Source organism: Alosa pseudoharengus, unplaced genomic scaffold (assembly GCF_046254945.1).
Source record: "Alosa pseudoharengus isolate Yale_2024_CS ecotype anadromous, Long Island Sound unplaced genomic scaffold, YU_APseudo_1.1 YU_APseudo_1.1_scf_17, whole genome shotgun sequence".
In the NCBI taxonomy this organism is placed as follows: domain Eukaryota; kingdom Metazoa; phylum Chordata; class Actinopteri; order Clupeiformes; family Clupeidae; genus Alosa; species Alosa pseudoharengus.
In genome coordinates this window covers 20,464,319-20,479,341 of record NW_027468640.1, presented here as the reverse complement: position 1 = coordinate 20,479,341, position 15,023 = coordinate 20,464,319, and the positions used below count along the sequence as shown (strand labels likewise).

Sequence of the window (15,023 nt, the reverse complement as noted above, 5' to 3'; positions counted from 1 at the left end):
TGTGTGCCTGCGTATGTGCCTGTGCATGCAAGCGTACATATGTCTACTGTGTATGTGTCATACGTATGATTACTGTGAATGTATGTGTGTGTGTGTGTGTATCTGTTTGTGCACATGTGTGCACATGAAATGGGTTAACATGACCCCTGGAGGCAAACATACGGAAGAAAATGGTCATCCTAGGCCCTACAGTTCTCAAGATATTCACAGAGAACTGTGTCTGCCCTACCCTCCTTTCGGGGGTCCAGTCCAGCGGGGGGGCTACAGATCAAAACGAAAAATGACGGTTCCATGCTATCCATGTGGGGGTACATGCCCACCAAGTTTTGTGTACCCCGGTCTTTCAGTGTCCCGGGAATCCTTGTTGGTGTACGTCACTAAATGTACACATAAATTATTTTATTGTAAGGCCCCCCATGAACGAAAGTACACAAAACTTGGCATGCATTCGGAGGGTGTCATAATGATCCTACACTTTTAATTTCGTGCAGTTTTGACCTTGTCAGCCAGAGATATTGTGGTGAAAACACCTAATGTTTTGCTTTTTAATTTTTAACTAGGTGGCGCTATACATGAAATAAGTGGTAATGGGATGGGTTGACGTGCCCCCTTAAGACCAACATACATAAAAAAGGTGGACCTCCTAGGCCCTACGGTTCTCGAGATATTCACAGAAAACTGTCTCTGGCCACCTACAGGCCAGTTGGTGTATAGTAACATAAATTAATTTATTGTGTGGCCCCCCATGAACGGAATTCCACAAAACTTGGCGTGCATACAGAGGGTGTCATAATGATCCTACACTTCCAATTTAGTGCAGTTTTGACTATGTTAGGTCACAGATACCTTCAATTACAACACTCATTTTTACTTTTTTGTGTTTAACTAGGTGGCGCTATACATGAAATGAGTGGTTATGGAATGGGTTGACATGGCTTCTTGAGATCAACATACAAAAAAAAATGGTCCTCCTAAACCCTACGGTTCTCGAGATATTCACAGAAAACTGTGTCTTCCCTACCCTCCTTTCGGGGGGTCCAGTCCAGCGGGGGGGCTACAGATCAAAACGAAAAACGATGGTTCCATGCTATCCATGTGGGGTTACATGCCCACCAAGTTTCGTGTACCCCGGTCTTTCAGTGTCCCGGGAATCATTGACGGAAATTTGGGCTGCGCAGCGGTCATAATTAGGCTGGACAATTGAATGCCTTACTGTGACATTCTACCCAGTGACCGGCACTGCTGACCCTGTAAAAAAAGAAGCGCGTGTGTGTGTGTGTGTCTTCATAGGTTGCTTGGTTGACCGTAGATCTCTTCCCACAGCTGCAAGCATTTCCAGAGAACAAGCCTTGTTTTTTTCGTCCCTGTCATAACACCACTCTTCAGGGTCTTGGCCAAGTAAGATAATGGCTGTTTCTAAAAGTCAATGTGGGATCCTTCAAGCTGTTATTTGAAGGATGTTACATCATCATGTCCCACCAAAGTACTGTTCCAATGTCAAGCATCTATCAAAGTCAACCAAATTCTACCAATGCCGAAGTCCTTCGTTTTGCCAAATTTTCGAGAATGCATGTGCACACATTAAAATTACTATTTAAAATCTGTACTAAAGAAGGCAGTTCACTATTTAAATGTAAACATTGTCTTATTGTTACTATGTAAAGTAGCCTAAATGAAATATGGGCTCAGGTCATTATTTTTAACTGTGGCCCATTGAATCATGTAAAGAAGGCTCGATTGTGTGCACAGTGCAGTGCACTCCAAGTTGTTTCATGTTCTGGGACAGCCTGATGAGTGGTAGGAATTGAATTATGACAAGGGGTAAGAAAACAAAGGCTTATTCTCTGGAAGTCACCTGCAGCTGTGGGAAGAGATTTGGAGGTGCGGTCACATGTGACAATAGATTTAATAGGTAATTGGTGAAATTAATTTTTATAAACCAGTGCAAGTGCAGTGACAGTGATCAGCAACCGGCAGGGGGGAAATATGTGACAGTGACGACAGTGGCGCCAAAGATTGTAAATAGATACTCCTATCTACAATCTTTGGATGGTGCGGCAGCAGGTGCTGCATTTTTATTTTCTTTCATGTCAGAAATTGTCATATTACCATTTCATGTCATATTGTTTATTTAGACATTAATGTATATCCAGTAGGGGTGGCTACTGGAATGTCCAGAGTTAATAGCGGGGTGGCTGCAGTCACGCCGAACCACCCCGTGGGGGACCCCCTGCCCACAGAATGGGACAACCTTGGCATTTGCTGTAATTTTCTAGAGCGTATCCATAATTGAAAAGGCATGTCTCACCAACGGCATAAGATATCAGGCTCATGGACATGACATGGACTGATTCACTAAAAATAAGCTAACTTATTGTCAAAGCAGTTTGAACTGATATGGACCCATAGAAGAATATTATAATTTGAAATTCCATCATTGCACTGCCTTGACTCCAGATTTCATTCAACATTCTCAACATCAAAGGAGTACCCTGACGAGAGGAATGCTTGGGCCGCTTTCTGACCTCTCTGTGCTGCGAGTTGCAGAGGCATACTCTGAGCTGGATCCTGAAGATAGGCCACTGGTCACGACTATGGGTATGAGTGCCGATAAACCACTTATAGAGTCAGAGTTTGGACTTGTGCAGAGAGGGAGCATTCTGTCTTATCAACAGCCCAAAATCCACTCCAAATATATTGAAACACACCGCAACGCCCCACCCTATCCCAGCCTTCCCCTGGAGGCCCACAACCTCTCACCCACAGAGTGCGTCTGGGTTTGCACAGAGCAGGAACAGTTGCACCTGAAAGGGTTGACCGTGTCCATTGATATGGCACATAAGATTGAGGCCGCCACACGTGACCAACACACAGTGCCAGAATGGCATATGCTACGAAAGACCAGAATAAAATTATCAAGGTTCCGTGAAGTGTGCCATGTGCTGGCCACAGTACCTCAGTCTTTGGCTGAAAGAATGACTCGTGGTACCAGGCAGACCGCAGAAATGAAAAGGGGAGCAGAGATGGAATTTGACGCTGCTAAGGAGTATGTCAAATGTACAAATGTAAATTACTCACCTTGTGGACTGGTGATCCATCCGCAAGTACCATGGCTAGGCACTTCGCCAGATGGAATGGTCTATGACCCCAATGTTACGCCATCATTTGGTTTGGTTGAAATTAAGTGTCCCAATGTAAAAAGTTACGTTGAATGTAAATATTTGTCAATGTGTAATGGGAGTTTTCAGCTAAAAAGAAGTCATTCTTACTTCTGGCAGATCCAAGGACAACTTCTCTTGACTGGCCTTACATGGTGCGAATTTTTTGTTTGAGCCGAAGATGATTTTTTTGTGCAGCGTTTACATGTGGACATGCAAAGAAGTTCAAGACTTGATTAGACTTAAATGTGATCAATTCTACTTCCATGTGTTTATGCAGAAGTACCTGTCAATGAAACAAGATGTGTAGACCGGCCACAATAAGCATCAAAAAGCTATAAGCATGTAATCAAAGATCCTTGATTACTAGCAAGATAGAGCAACGTAATTCGTTACTATGGGAGCAAAACGGGACAGTTCCGGTCTGCATAAGTAGGAGTGTCACCTTACATCACTAAATAAACTTTCTCTCTTAATAAGCAATAAGAACAGATAAACATAATTGTGTTCACAGTTTTATTGTCTATAATCATGTATGATACCAATGAATCATTCTTTAGGACATGATATGAATAATTTAATTAGTCATGTGAACCGAGCTAGCTAGCTAGCTAACGCTAGCTTAAAATGCTATATAAGTGGATGGGAGTAGCTATGGCAATACAGCTATGCGCTAACAAGTGACTAGTAGTTAAAGGACTTCGCTTAAACTTAATATACTGTTCCAAATTCACTTGAGTATAAACTATCCACTTTAACTAATGTCAGTAATCAAGGCCGTAGTCATGATGTCAACATTGGGGGGGACCAAATCTGTGGTGGGGTCTGAGGGACCCCAAACAGAATGCCCCCCCCCCCATCCCCCCCGTGAGTTTTGTGAAAAGAGAAGGGTGGAGAAGAAGCAACTTCACTGGTCCATCCATGGACCTGTGACTCCATTTGTGTTCAAAATGTATACTTTAAAAGATATTACAAACTAGAGTATCTTTTGATAACCTCTATGTTACACAGAATGTGGTTCTTTGACTTATTACTTACACCTGAAGATTTTTTTAAACTAAGGCTTAGACTCATAGGTTTGGAGCCTAATAAGATTTTGTCTTTTAATTTAGATTTTATTATGCTGGCGGCTAATCACACAATTTTAACGTAGTTTGAAAGGGACAGGATTCAGGAATAGGCTACTAAGACAGGCCCCTCTTCTGTCTGACTCACCTCATGTTACCCCTGTATGCATTATAGACTGGCTTCTGACAGAAATTACGTTTTGTGCCAACATGTAGAAACACTAGGCCTACTACAGCCTTTAATTGGTGAATGGAGGTGCAAATTCCTTTCTTTGGTTATTGTCCGCGATTCACATTAAGTATCACGTATTGTAAACGTCGCCACATTTGATCACGTTTTGCCTGCATGGATGCGCGATTGAGTGCACATCTAAATAATATGCAATATGCAACAATCATTTCTAAGAGGCCTATACACGGTAATTTCTGGCCTTACTACTAGCATATGAATGCATTATTGATGTTGAAAGACGTGAAAGAAATGACACAGGAGAGAGTGTAAGAAGTACTTATATTCAATTATCACTAATTAAAAAGTGACAGGTGGGCGGGACTTCCGGTTAATGAAGGTCAAAGGTCTTTGATTTCCGGTGAGGGCGGGACATCCGGTCTTTGAACTAGTCATCAATTGAGTCTGACAGGTTGTTTGAATGTGGCGGGTTGCTTTTGGTAGGAGTCATGTGTCTGGGGGAGGGGGTTGTGCGTGTGTGTGTGTGTGTGTGTGTGTGTGCGTGTGTGTTTGTGTGTGTATGTGTGTGGGTGTGTGTGTGTGTGTGTGTGTGTGTGTGGGTGTGTGCGTGTGCAGGGGTGGGGACGGTACACGGATGTGCTGGTAATGGGGGAGCGTGTGTCCAGGGTGGGGGTGTACCGGGTGTGTGTGTGGGTGTGTGTGTGTCCAGGGTGGGGGTGGTACACGGATGTGTTGGTAATGGGTGAGCGTGTGTCAAGGGTGGGGGTGTACCGGGGTGTGTGTGTGTGTGTCTGTGTGTGTGTGTGTGTGCATGGGTGTGTGTGCAGGGGTGGGGACGGTACACGGATGTGCTGGTAATGGGGGAGCGTGTGTCCAGGGTGGGGGTGTACCGGGGGTGTGTGTGTGTGTGTGTGTGTGTGTGTGTGCATGGGTGTGTGTGTGTCCAGGGGTGGGGGCGGTACACGGATGCGTTGGTAATGGGTGAGCGTGTGTCCAGGGGGGGGTGGGGGTGTACACGAATGTGTTGGTCATGGCTGTGGGGTGTCCTGTAGGGGGATGTCATGGGAGTGTCATGCGCGAGCAATTATGAGCGGCGCTGTTAGGGAGAATAAAAGCGGTGTAAAAGTATGGGTAAAGATAGCAAAGTAAAAATGGCTAGTTTATCAACTCCTGAAAATGCGGGTCCTAGTAGCGAGCGGCTAAGTGGGGCCCCTAAGAGAAAACATTCAGAGAAATCATTAAGAAAAGACACAAGAGAAAGCTATAGGCAACAGTATAGGCATCCGTTGAGTATGGATGCCTTTGAATTTGGCGGGGGTGCTTTTGGTAGGAGTCATGTGTCTGGGGGAGGGGGCTGTCTGTGTGTGTGTGTGTATGTGTGTATGTGTGTGTGCGTGTGTGTGTGTGTGTATGTGTGTGTGTGTGTGTCCAGGGTGGGGGTGTCTGATGTGCAGGGGATGCATGGTGTGTGTCATGCCTAGACAATCATGGGGTGTCATGCCTAGACAATTATCAAAAATGATCCCAAAAATGTGTCTGTATAAAAAAAAAGGTTGGTAGCAACAGAGTTTTACATTCAAATTCATCAAGATTTTCATCAAGTCATTGAAAAGAATAAAATGAATCAGACAGCAGAGAAGTGTGAGAGGGTAGGGGATGGGACAAAGGTCTGTGTATGCGCGTGTGTGTGTGTGTGTGTGTGTATGTGTGTCTGAGAGAGGGGGAGAGAGAGAGGAGGGGTGTGTATGACTGTATGTATGCTTCAAGTTTTAGGGATATGAACCTGAATAAAAGAATCAAGGAGGTGATGATGCCAAGAGCCTAAAAAGGTTTCAGCCATGTGTCTGTGAACTAAAATAAAAAATAAATCCTACATTTAAGCTGAACTTTAAGGTTCAGGGTCATGCATGTCTAATGTCATGGCTCCAGGGCCCTGAGGGCGTAGGTTGTGTGTGTGTGTGTGTGTGTGTGTGTGCATGCCTGCTTGAGAGTGAGAAGGAGAAAGGTTGGAATGTTTAGTTATGTTTATGTGTTTAGGATGATTAAACTGAATGTGAATGAACTGAATGATCTGATCATGTCCAGAACCTTCTTTCATATTTCTGTGAACTAGAATAAAAAATAAAAATCGTAAATGTAATGTTCAGGGGTAAGCGTGTCTAATACCTAAGCTGGTGTGCCTAATGACCTAGAACAATGCATCTTTTTTGCCAAAATTTGGGACGGGGGTGAAATGAGGTATAAAACTTTGGGGGTCTGGACATAGTCATAACTGACATCATCTATCACCGTGAATCGTCATACAGCAGAGGCATTTGTGAAGAGATTCATCATGGCAGAGCAACCTGACCAGGCAAGTATGTAAATTGTATTTTTTTCATTTTCTACTATTTCGTTGTATTATCTCTGATTTAATACATGTTTTTTTTTTGTTTGTCTTGTTAGTATGAGCTGGAATATATACGGGTAAGTAGAAGATCAAGCTTGCCCATTTTGATTTCACACACATTTCATTTCTGCCATAAACATGTCATGGCATCTAAAAAATGGTTTTGTTTTAGTTCCTGCAAATCCGAAGTACCTCACCTGACAGCGGCCTTAGCGGTGACAACTACAGCCCGGCATCCCCGAGTCCAAGCTTTTACCCCGGTACGTAGTTGCTTATCTATTTTGCTAGGGACAGTGTAGAATGTCTACGGGCATTATTCATGTGTTTTGTTTTTTTTGTTATGTATAGAAGATCCCGATGTTGTCCAGAGGGGTCGTCCGAATTCTCCAACCCTGAGCTTGTACCAAGGTAGGCTATAGTTCTTCCTGCGTATAATTTGGAGGTGTGATAATGTTTTGTTTTATGCTGTGCTAAATTTGTTTTTTCTTCTGTTTAAAAGACTCTGATGCAGAGCTGTACCGGCCAACTACCCCTCACGAAAGTGTGGGCGAAGGTATGTACCCTACACAATATTATGGGAGAGAGCGTTTGTGAGTGTGTGTGTGTGTGGGGGTGCGGTGAGGCAGAGGCGCTTACGCTTATAAAGATTACAAGTTAAAAAATTTTGTAAATTTTTTTCAAGTTTTTCCAATCTAAAATTGTAAAAATGTTTTAAACATTTCTCAAGTAAAAAAAAAAAAAAAAAAAAAAAAAAGGTTACCGCAACCGGGTCTCGACCCCGGGACCTCCCGCTATTGTTAAATAACGGGTGCGATCACACCAACCTTCGCCATTGCGGTAGTGTAAATATGTGCTTTTTCCCCCTTAGAATATGATGTTGTATGACGTAGGGTCGGGACATGCGAGGGCGCTTGAAAGAGTGTAGTAGGCGGGTGTCTCTGTTTGCCTGCTGGAGAGAGGGAGAAGGGGGAGGTTGTATGTCTGCAGGCCTGCAGGAGAGGGGGAGGTAGGGTCTATGTGTGTGGGTGGAGAAAGAGAGAGACAGAGAGAGAGAGAGAGAGAGAGAAATTGTCATTTTGTAGGCTATGTGTTTACGAGAAGAATACATGATGTTGAGTCATTTTGTATCTTTTTCTACGCTTGCTCTTTAGAACCTGGAGACCGTGAAGTCCCCCGAGCCGAACGTGGACCCAGAACCAGACCCGTACGGGAGGTCCCCAGACCCGAACGTGGTGTGCCCAGGCCCGAACGCGGAGCCCCCAGAGGAGTCCCGCCAAACAGCCCCGCCTCCCCCCGAGCCGCGTGGGGTGCCATACAAGAGACGCTGTCATTAATGAACGAGACGGTACTGTACGCGTTATCATTCAGAACTCATGCTGAGCTCCGGCGACTGACCTATGGTGTTTGGAACACTATTCGTTTAAGTGTGAGAGACCCCCACGTGTATTTCGAATTGTGTTCGGCTTTAAATCATTTACATCTGTACTTTGATTACTTTGTTGAAAATCAAATACGTGATATTATGCAAGTGTCCCGAGATTGTATTGGTGACTATATGGAGGGGGCGCGGGGTTCTGACGCTGTGCGGAGATTTGATCTGATTTGAAAAAATGTATGGTCAGCGGATTGTTTGTTTGTTTGTTTGTTTAGTTTGATTTGTTTTGGGTTTTATTGTACTTAGTGCACGCATGTATATTGGGTCTACAACCAGCGTTGAAAATGGATCAGGACATTGACTTAGCTAATATCCCTGAAAATTATAGACGCGTCATAGATGAAATACAAACTTTAAACCCTTCGGGACCGCCTCCGCCAAGTGTAATTTTACCCCGTGACCAGCGAGAGGTAGAGGTGAATAGTCAAGAGGCATGGTCACCAGCTGATAGCTTATTACATAGTCAAGATGCATGGTCACCATCCGATAGCTTATTACTCCAGGCATCAGATGATTTTTATCGAGAGTGTTGGTCGCCCTCAGACAGCGTTATCTTAGAGCACCTACAAGAATCGCCCGACCTACATCATGCCCAAACAGACCCTTTGGAAGGAACCAGTTCTATGCATAGGGACTCTTCAGACCAGACGGGGGCCGGGGGAAATGATCCCAAAAATAACGTAGAGAGTGCTGAATTGGTGTTATCATCTGACCGACACCTGACTAAATTTAACGCTAGGGAACAACGTTATGTCGTACCGTTACCTCAACAGGACGTTCCCGACTTTGCCCAATTTTACATACGGGTGATCTCTGGTTTAGATGGTTTAATCGAGAGATTAATACCTTTAGCCAATAACGGCGACGTAATTCAAGTTAGACTTGAGATTGATGATTCGACAGCCGCACCATCAGTACTTTTGAGAGGTGATATGCAAGATTTTTCTGACCTGTATGACATGTTAGATAGACTGGTCCAGTCTAATGCAGATCTACTAGTGAGGTCAAACTCATTTACCCTGGTGGCCACTATCGTTTCCCCTCCAAATGGAGGTGTGAAGCGGAAACTGTGCGATGTGTTTTTAGAAGACATCATAGATAAAAAGGCCCGTCATCTCTTTATAGTGCACAACGAAACAAATAACATGTGTTTCAGCGTGTGTCTAGCGCATTTGATGTATCCTGACATATGTGACAGAGAAGCATTTGTGAAGGGGAGTGAGCTTCACGCTGCAGTAGGGCTGACCAGTGACCAGGGCGTTACTTTCGCCGACATTGTCTTGTTTGAGCGTCACTTGCAATGTAACATTGTTGTTTTCTTTAGAACGGAGGGCACTAACGACCTAGAGCATTTTCGTACCCATCAGACCCCGCATGTCCCTAGGACTACGCACTATTTTTTTCTATTTAAGGACCACTACTACGGGGTTAAGTCCGTCACGGGCTTTTTAGGTTGTGTCCACTTCTGTGCGTACTGTCTCAAAGGCTACCAAAGACCCGGGGCTCACGCTTGCGCTATGACATGTTCTACCTGCTGCGATACCTCTTGTCAGTGGGTGGCGCCTCGGTACTGCCGGCTATGTAACAGGTGTTGTCGTTCTGACGCCTGTTTCGCACGCCACCAGGAACCTCAAACTAGCCGAGCGCCCTTCCTATCCAATTGTGCCCGCCACAAGAAATGTAGCGATTGTGGTTTTGTGTACTGCACAACCGGAGCTGTGCATAAGTGCATGACTAGGGTTTGTCAAACTTGCGCTGAAAAGTTGACCGTAAGCAATGATGATGATGGTTCTGAGCGACCTATGACTGAGGCTGAACTCCGCGCGCACCAATGCTTCATACAGCCTATAATGCCCTCTGGCAAACCCCCGTGTAAACTGATTTTCTACGATTTTGAAACATGCCAAGACCAGGGGGGTCTACACATACCCATTTATGTCAGTGCTCTGACCTGTGGTAACGTATGGTTTAGGGCTTCAGGCAGAGAGTGTGCGGCCAAGTTTTTCAAGCATTTTCGTCGCCCCAAATTCAGAAACTACACCTTTCTAGCACATAACGCCCGAGGTTTCGATCATTATCTGATATTGAATCATATGGTGTCCCAAGGCGTGACCCCTGAACTCATCATGAACGGAGCAAAAATTATTAGAATGCGTGACGGAGCCAATAGACAGACCTACATCGACAGCCTCTCTTTCCTCACTATGAAATTAAGCGACATACCGAAAGCAATGGGGGTGAGTGATTCTGCGAAAGGTTATTTCCCGCATTATTTTTCATCTTTGAGTAAGATGACATATGTAGGGCCTTACCCCGAACCGAGTGCTTACGGTGTAGACCAGATGCAGGAATCAGAGAGGCTTAAATTCTTTGAATGGTACGAAGGCGTGAAACATCAGACGTTTGATTTCCATAAGGAATTGAGATTTTACTGTGATAATGACGTTTCTATACTGAAAGCTGGAATGATGCGCTTTAGGGAGGAAACTCTAGCTGAAACGGGGGTAGACCCCTTCTCATGCACCACCCTGTCTTCCCTCTGTCTAAAAATCTTGCGCACAAATTTCCTACCTGCTAATACTCTCGCCATACCCCCGGCAGACAATTACAGCAGGCAAAGCAAGAGCTTCTCGCACAGTTCCATACAATGGCTTCTTTATCTGTGTGAATCCCAGAGGGTGGTTATCCGACACGCCTTAAATGGTGGAGAGGTTAAAATAGGTCAATATTTTGTGGACGGGTTTTCAGTGCAGAATGGGGAGAGGGTCTGTTACGAATTCCTGGGTTGCTTTTATCATGCCTGCCCTGAGTGTTTCAGAGCTCAAGACATATGCCCCCTCACCAAAATCCCATTCGGTACTATGTACCAACATACGTTGGTAAAACTTGAAGCTTTGAGATCTATCCACGGTTGCCGCGTTGAATTTATTTGGGAACACTCCTGGCGAGAGATGTGTAAGCAGGCTGACGTGGCAGATTTTCTAAAGCGGCTAGAATTACCGCCGCCATTCTCCCCTCGCAGTTCTCTTTATGGCGGTCGAACCTCGGCTATAGGTCTACGCTACACTGCCAGGCCGGGCGAGCGCTTGGAATATGTCGATGTCACATCATTGTATCCCTACGTTAACGCCTACTTTGATTATCCTATAGGTCACCCCGTGATTATTCGGGAAAACTTTGAGGACCCTCGCCAATACTTTGGCTTAATTCAAGCTACAGTGTATCCACCCCGAGGGCTTTTCTTTCCTGTTCTACCCTATAAAACAAGTACCGGTAAACTCATGTTCACGCTATGCCGCACTTGCGCTGAGTTGAATGTACAAGACCGTTCTTGCCAACACTCGGAGGCAGATAGGTCCCTCACGGGTATCTGGGTGACTGCTGAATTGACTAAAGCCCTAGATATGGGCTACCGAGTGGTCAAAATATTTGAGGTGTGGCATTTTCCAGAGAGAAGCTCTGAGCTGTTCAAAGACTACATTCTTTCTTTTGTGAAAAGCAAGCAGGAAGCCTCGGGCTACCCAGACTGGGCTACTTCGCCCGCGCTGCAACAGCAGTATGTGGCAGACTATAAACGACACCAGGGGGTGTCTTTAAGCCCCGAGAAAATTCAATACAATGCAGCCAAGCGTTCGCTGGCCAAGCAGCTCTGCAATTCTGCATGGGGCAGATTGAGTTTAAGACCTGATTTAGTGCAGACCAGTTTTGCTAGCAAAGCCGAAGATTTTTTCCAGTATCTTTTTTCAGATCAGTTTGAGGTGACCGAGTTCAGTTTCTTGAATGAGGATGTGGCTCTGGTACAGTGGCGCCGTGCCTCTAAATATGTCAACCCTCCCGCTAAAGCTAATGTCATCATAGGCAGTTTTACCACCGCCTACGGCCGCTTAGAACTCTACAAATATTTGCATAAGCTTCAGGATCGTGTATTTTATCATGATACTGATTCTGTAGTATACCGAAGCAGCCAATCCGAGGAGGGCCTAGAGTTGTCGTCTTACCTGGGGGGATTGACTAATGAATTACAGGCGGGCGAATTCATCAGTGAATGGGTGAGTTCGGGGCCAAAATCTTATGCCTTCCGAACTAATTCGGGCAGGGTGGTGCTTAAAGTTAAGGGCATCACTAAACATTTCGAAAATTGTCAGAGAATTAATTTGGACTCTGTCTGTGAGATGGTGGAGGCATATGTGCGCGATCCTCAGAGACTCCGCTCCATACACACGCTACAACGGCGAATCACTCGCAATAAAAGGAGTTTCACGCTGCATACCCAAACACTCGAAAAAAGATTTTCAGTAGTGTACGATAAAAGACGTCTGATGCCTGATTACTCCACTCTACCCTTTGGATATTAACTATTTTCTGAGGATATTCAGGAGACCTGCAGGAATTATCTAGGATGTCTTGGGGAGCAGATATTGAAGTGAATTATGATTTACGCCTCAAGTTACCGTTTTCAGCGCTGGTTGTAGGACCGAGTCAGAGTGGGAAAACTTATCTCATGAAAACTGTTTTGGAAAACTGTGAACGGGTATTGTCTCAGAAACCTGGCAACATTGTATGGATATATTCTTCTTTTCAACCCCTGTATCACGTGTTGAAGCAAAAAATAAACATTACATTTGTGAAAAACATCCCGGACTCTCTGAATGATGACAAATTATTTCCACCAGGCCGACATCACTTGTTGATTTTAGACGATGTTCTAATGACTGCGGGGGACCACCCCGAGGTTTTCAAATTGTTCACGGAGTACGCTCATCATCGGTTAATATCTGTGTTTTATCTGGTTCAAAATGTCTTTCATCAGGGTAAACATTCCAGGACTCTCAGTCTGAACACCCAGTACATGTTCCTGTTCAAAAACCCACGTGACAAACTGCAGATAAGCGTTCTAGCCAGCCAGATGTTTCCTCGCAAAAAGTCTTTCTTTTTACAGGCCTATGAAGACGCAACGGGAAAACCCTACGGGTATTTATTGGTTGATTTGACTCAAACTTGTCCAGATAAACTACGTCTGCGTTCAGGTATTATCACGGGGGAGACACCAGTGGTTTACGTGCCCTCCGAGTAAGCGGCCATGTCTTCACGGATTAAAAGAAACTTGTCTTTTTTACACGCCTTAATCACCGCTAAGCCTCGGGAGCGTAAAGAGCTGTTGGCACACTGTTCATCGGATGCCTTGCGTGCCTTATGTGAAATAGCACTTAATACACTGAAAGGCAACATACCCCTCAACACCTCTCTGTTTAAGAAACTAAAACAAAATAAAAAGTTCATTAAGGTGTTATCGGACAAACACGTTGGGCTGAAAAAAAAAAAGAAATTGGTCTTGCAAACAGGCGGTTTTCTAGTGCCTTTACTAAGCGTTGCTCTACCTTTCCTGACAAGCTTGCTATTCCCCTCGAGGAAATAGAGAGAGAGAAACGGAGATGAGAGATGGTCAGAAAATGTTTCTAGTTTCAGACGCTGACATGAAAAGGTTACAACCGCCGACTCACAGACCTGAGAGCGAAATACTCCGACAGTCTGTTATGGGGACTCTGGACGAGCGCATGCGCGAGATTTTAAATCGCACGGACCTGGACCTCCACGATAAACTTAAACTGTACAACCAATTGCTTCATAGGTATATGAATATTCAAAAGCAAGGCTTTCAGGGCCAGCAGGAAATTAAGCTTACCCTGTCTGACGGTGTACCTAGCGATCCGGCTAAAGAGGTAACAACGGTTGAGCCTCAAGACAAAATTATAGCCGACGTGTTGGCTCACCTGCCCCAGCGTTTAAATACAAAAGCCAGGTCCATTTTGGCTAAACTACAGGACACTGGGGGGGTCGGAGGACCGGCATGGACCCCTACAGGGGAATTTATAGACCATGGCCACGCGGTGGCAGGCTCACACATGGTAGATCTCATTAGACACTTGACAGTCTCCAACAAAAGCATGGTGGGGCAAAGACCCCCAGGTTGGCAACTGTTTCTAAAAAACGTAGCTCAACGTCACATCCCCCTGAGTGATCTCGTGAACCGAGAGGCTAGGCAGGCGGTCATGGCACTACGACAGAAAAAAACACATCTTACCACACCCTCGCCCTCTTTGCTCGATCATGACCCCCCGCCCCAGACATCCACGCCTAGTACGGCACCCCGAAGGCGTTCAAAGACAGGATCTCAGACATTCAACCTATTCGAGGTGACACCTCCCTGGGAGAGAGGTTTTGACACAGGTGGTTCATTTTCAAACACAAGCCTAGCCCCGTCCCCGACAACAGCCTCTTCTAGGCGGAGTTGGCTAGGAATGTGATACATTGCTGGGGATGTACTATCTGTATTTATGTATTGGCCTGTTTCTGGTAAATGGAATAATAAAAAACACAACAGAGTTCAATAAAAACTTTTATTGTTCTATTTCATTCTAGTCTATTTTTATAACATCATGCATTAACAATTATGACATTCTTTAAACCTAAGGAGAGAGCAGGCATTTTGTCCTGCAGGTTTAGCCCCCGCTGTCCTTAGACACCGTTGATAGCGGTTGACAAATTTGTGAACCATAATGTCATTTTTAAGCGGGTCTGCAGAATACATGTCCAGCACATCTGCCATAGGCACGCCTCTCATTCTTTGAGATAAGTAAAATACACAATGTTGACCGCAAGCTTGGGACCCTATGTCTTGAACTTGACGCGTGTTGTAGTGGATTTCTCGAGCATGTTTCAATAAAAAGGGGGTAATGGTTTCGGGATAGTGAACATAGTGGGGAGGATATCCGAAGCTATCATA

General features: G+C 44.9%; 1 protein-coding gene across 1 annotated transcript; it reads left to right on the top strand.

The window, feature by feature from the left end:
- Positions 1-2,504: 2,504 nt before the first annotated feature.
- LOC143127051 (uncharacterized) lies at positions 2,505-12,785 on the top strand. The gene is made up of 6 exons (XM_076288353.1): positions 2,505-3,065; positions 6,861-6,881; positions 6,977-7,064; positions 7,153-7,212; positions 7,304-7,357; positions 7,956-12,785. The coding sequence occupies exons 1-6, from the start codon at positions 2,505-2,507 to the stop codon at positions 8,408-8,410; spliced, it is 1,239 nt and encodes a 412-aa protein (XP_076144468.1). The 3' UTR covers positions 8,411-12,785.
- The last annotated feature ends 2,238 nt before the right edge of the window (positions 12,786-15,023 follow it).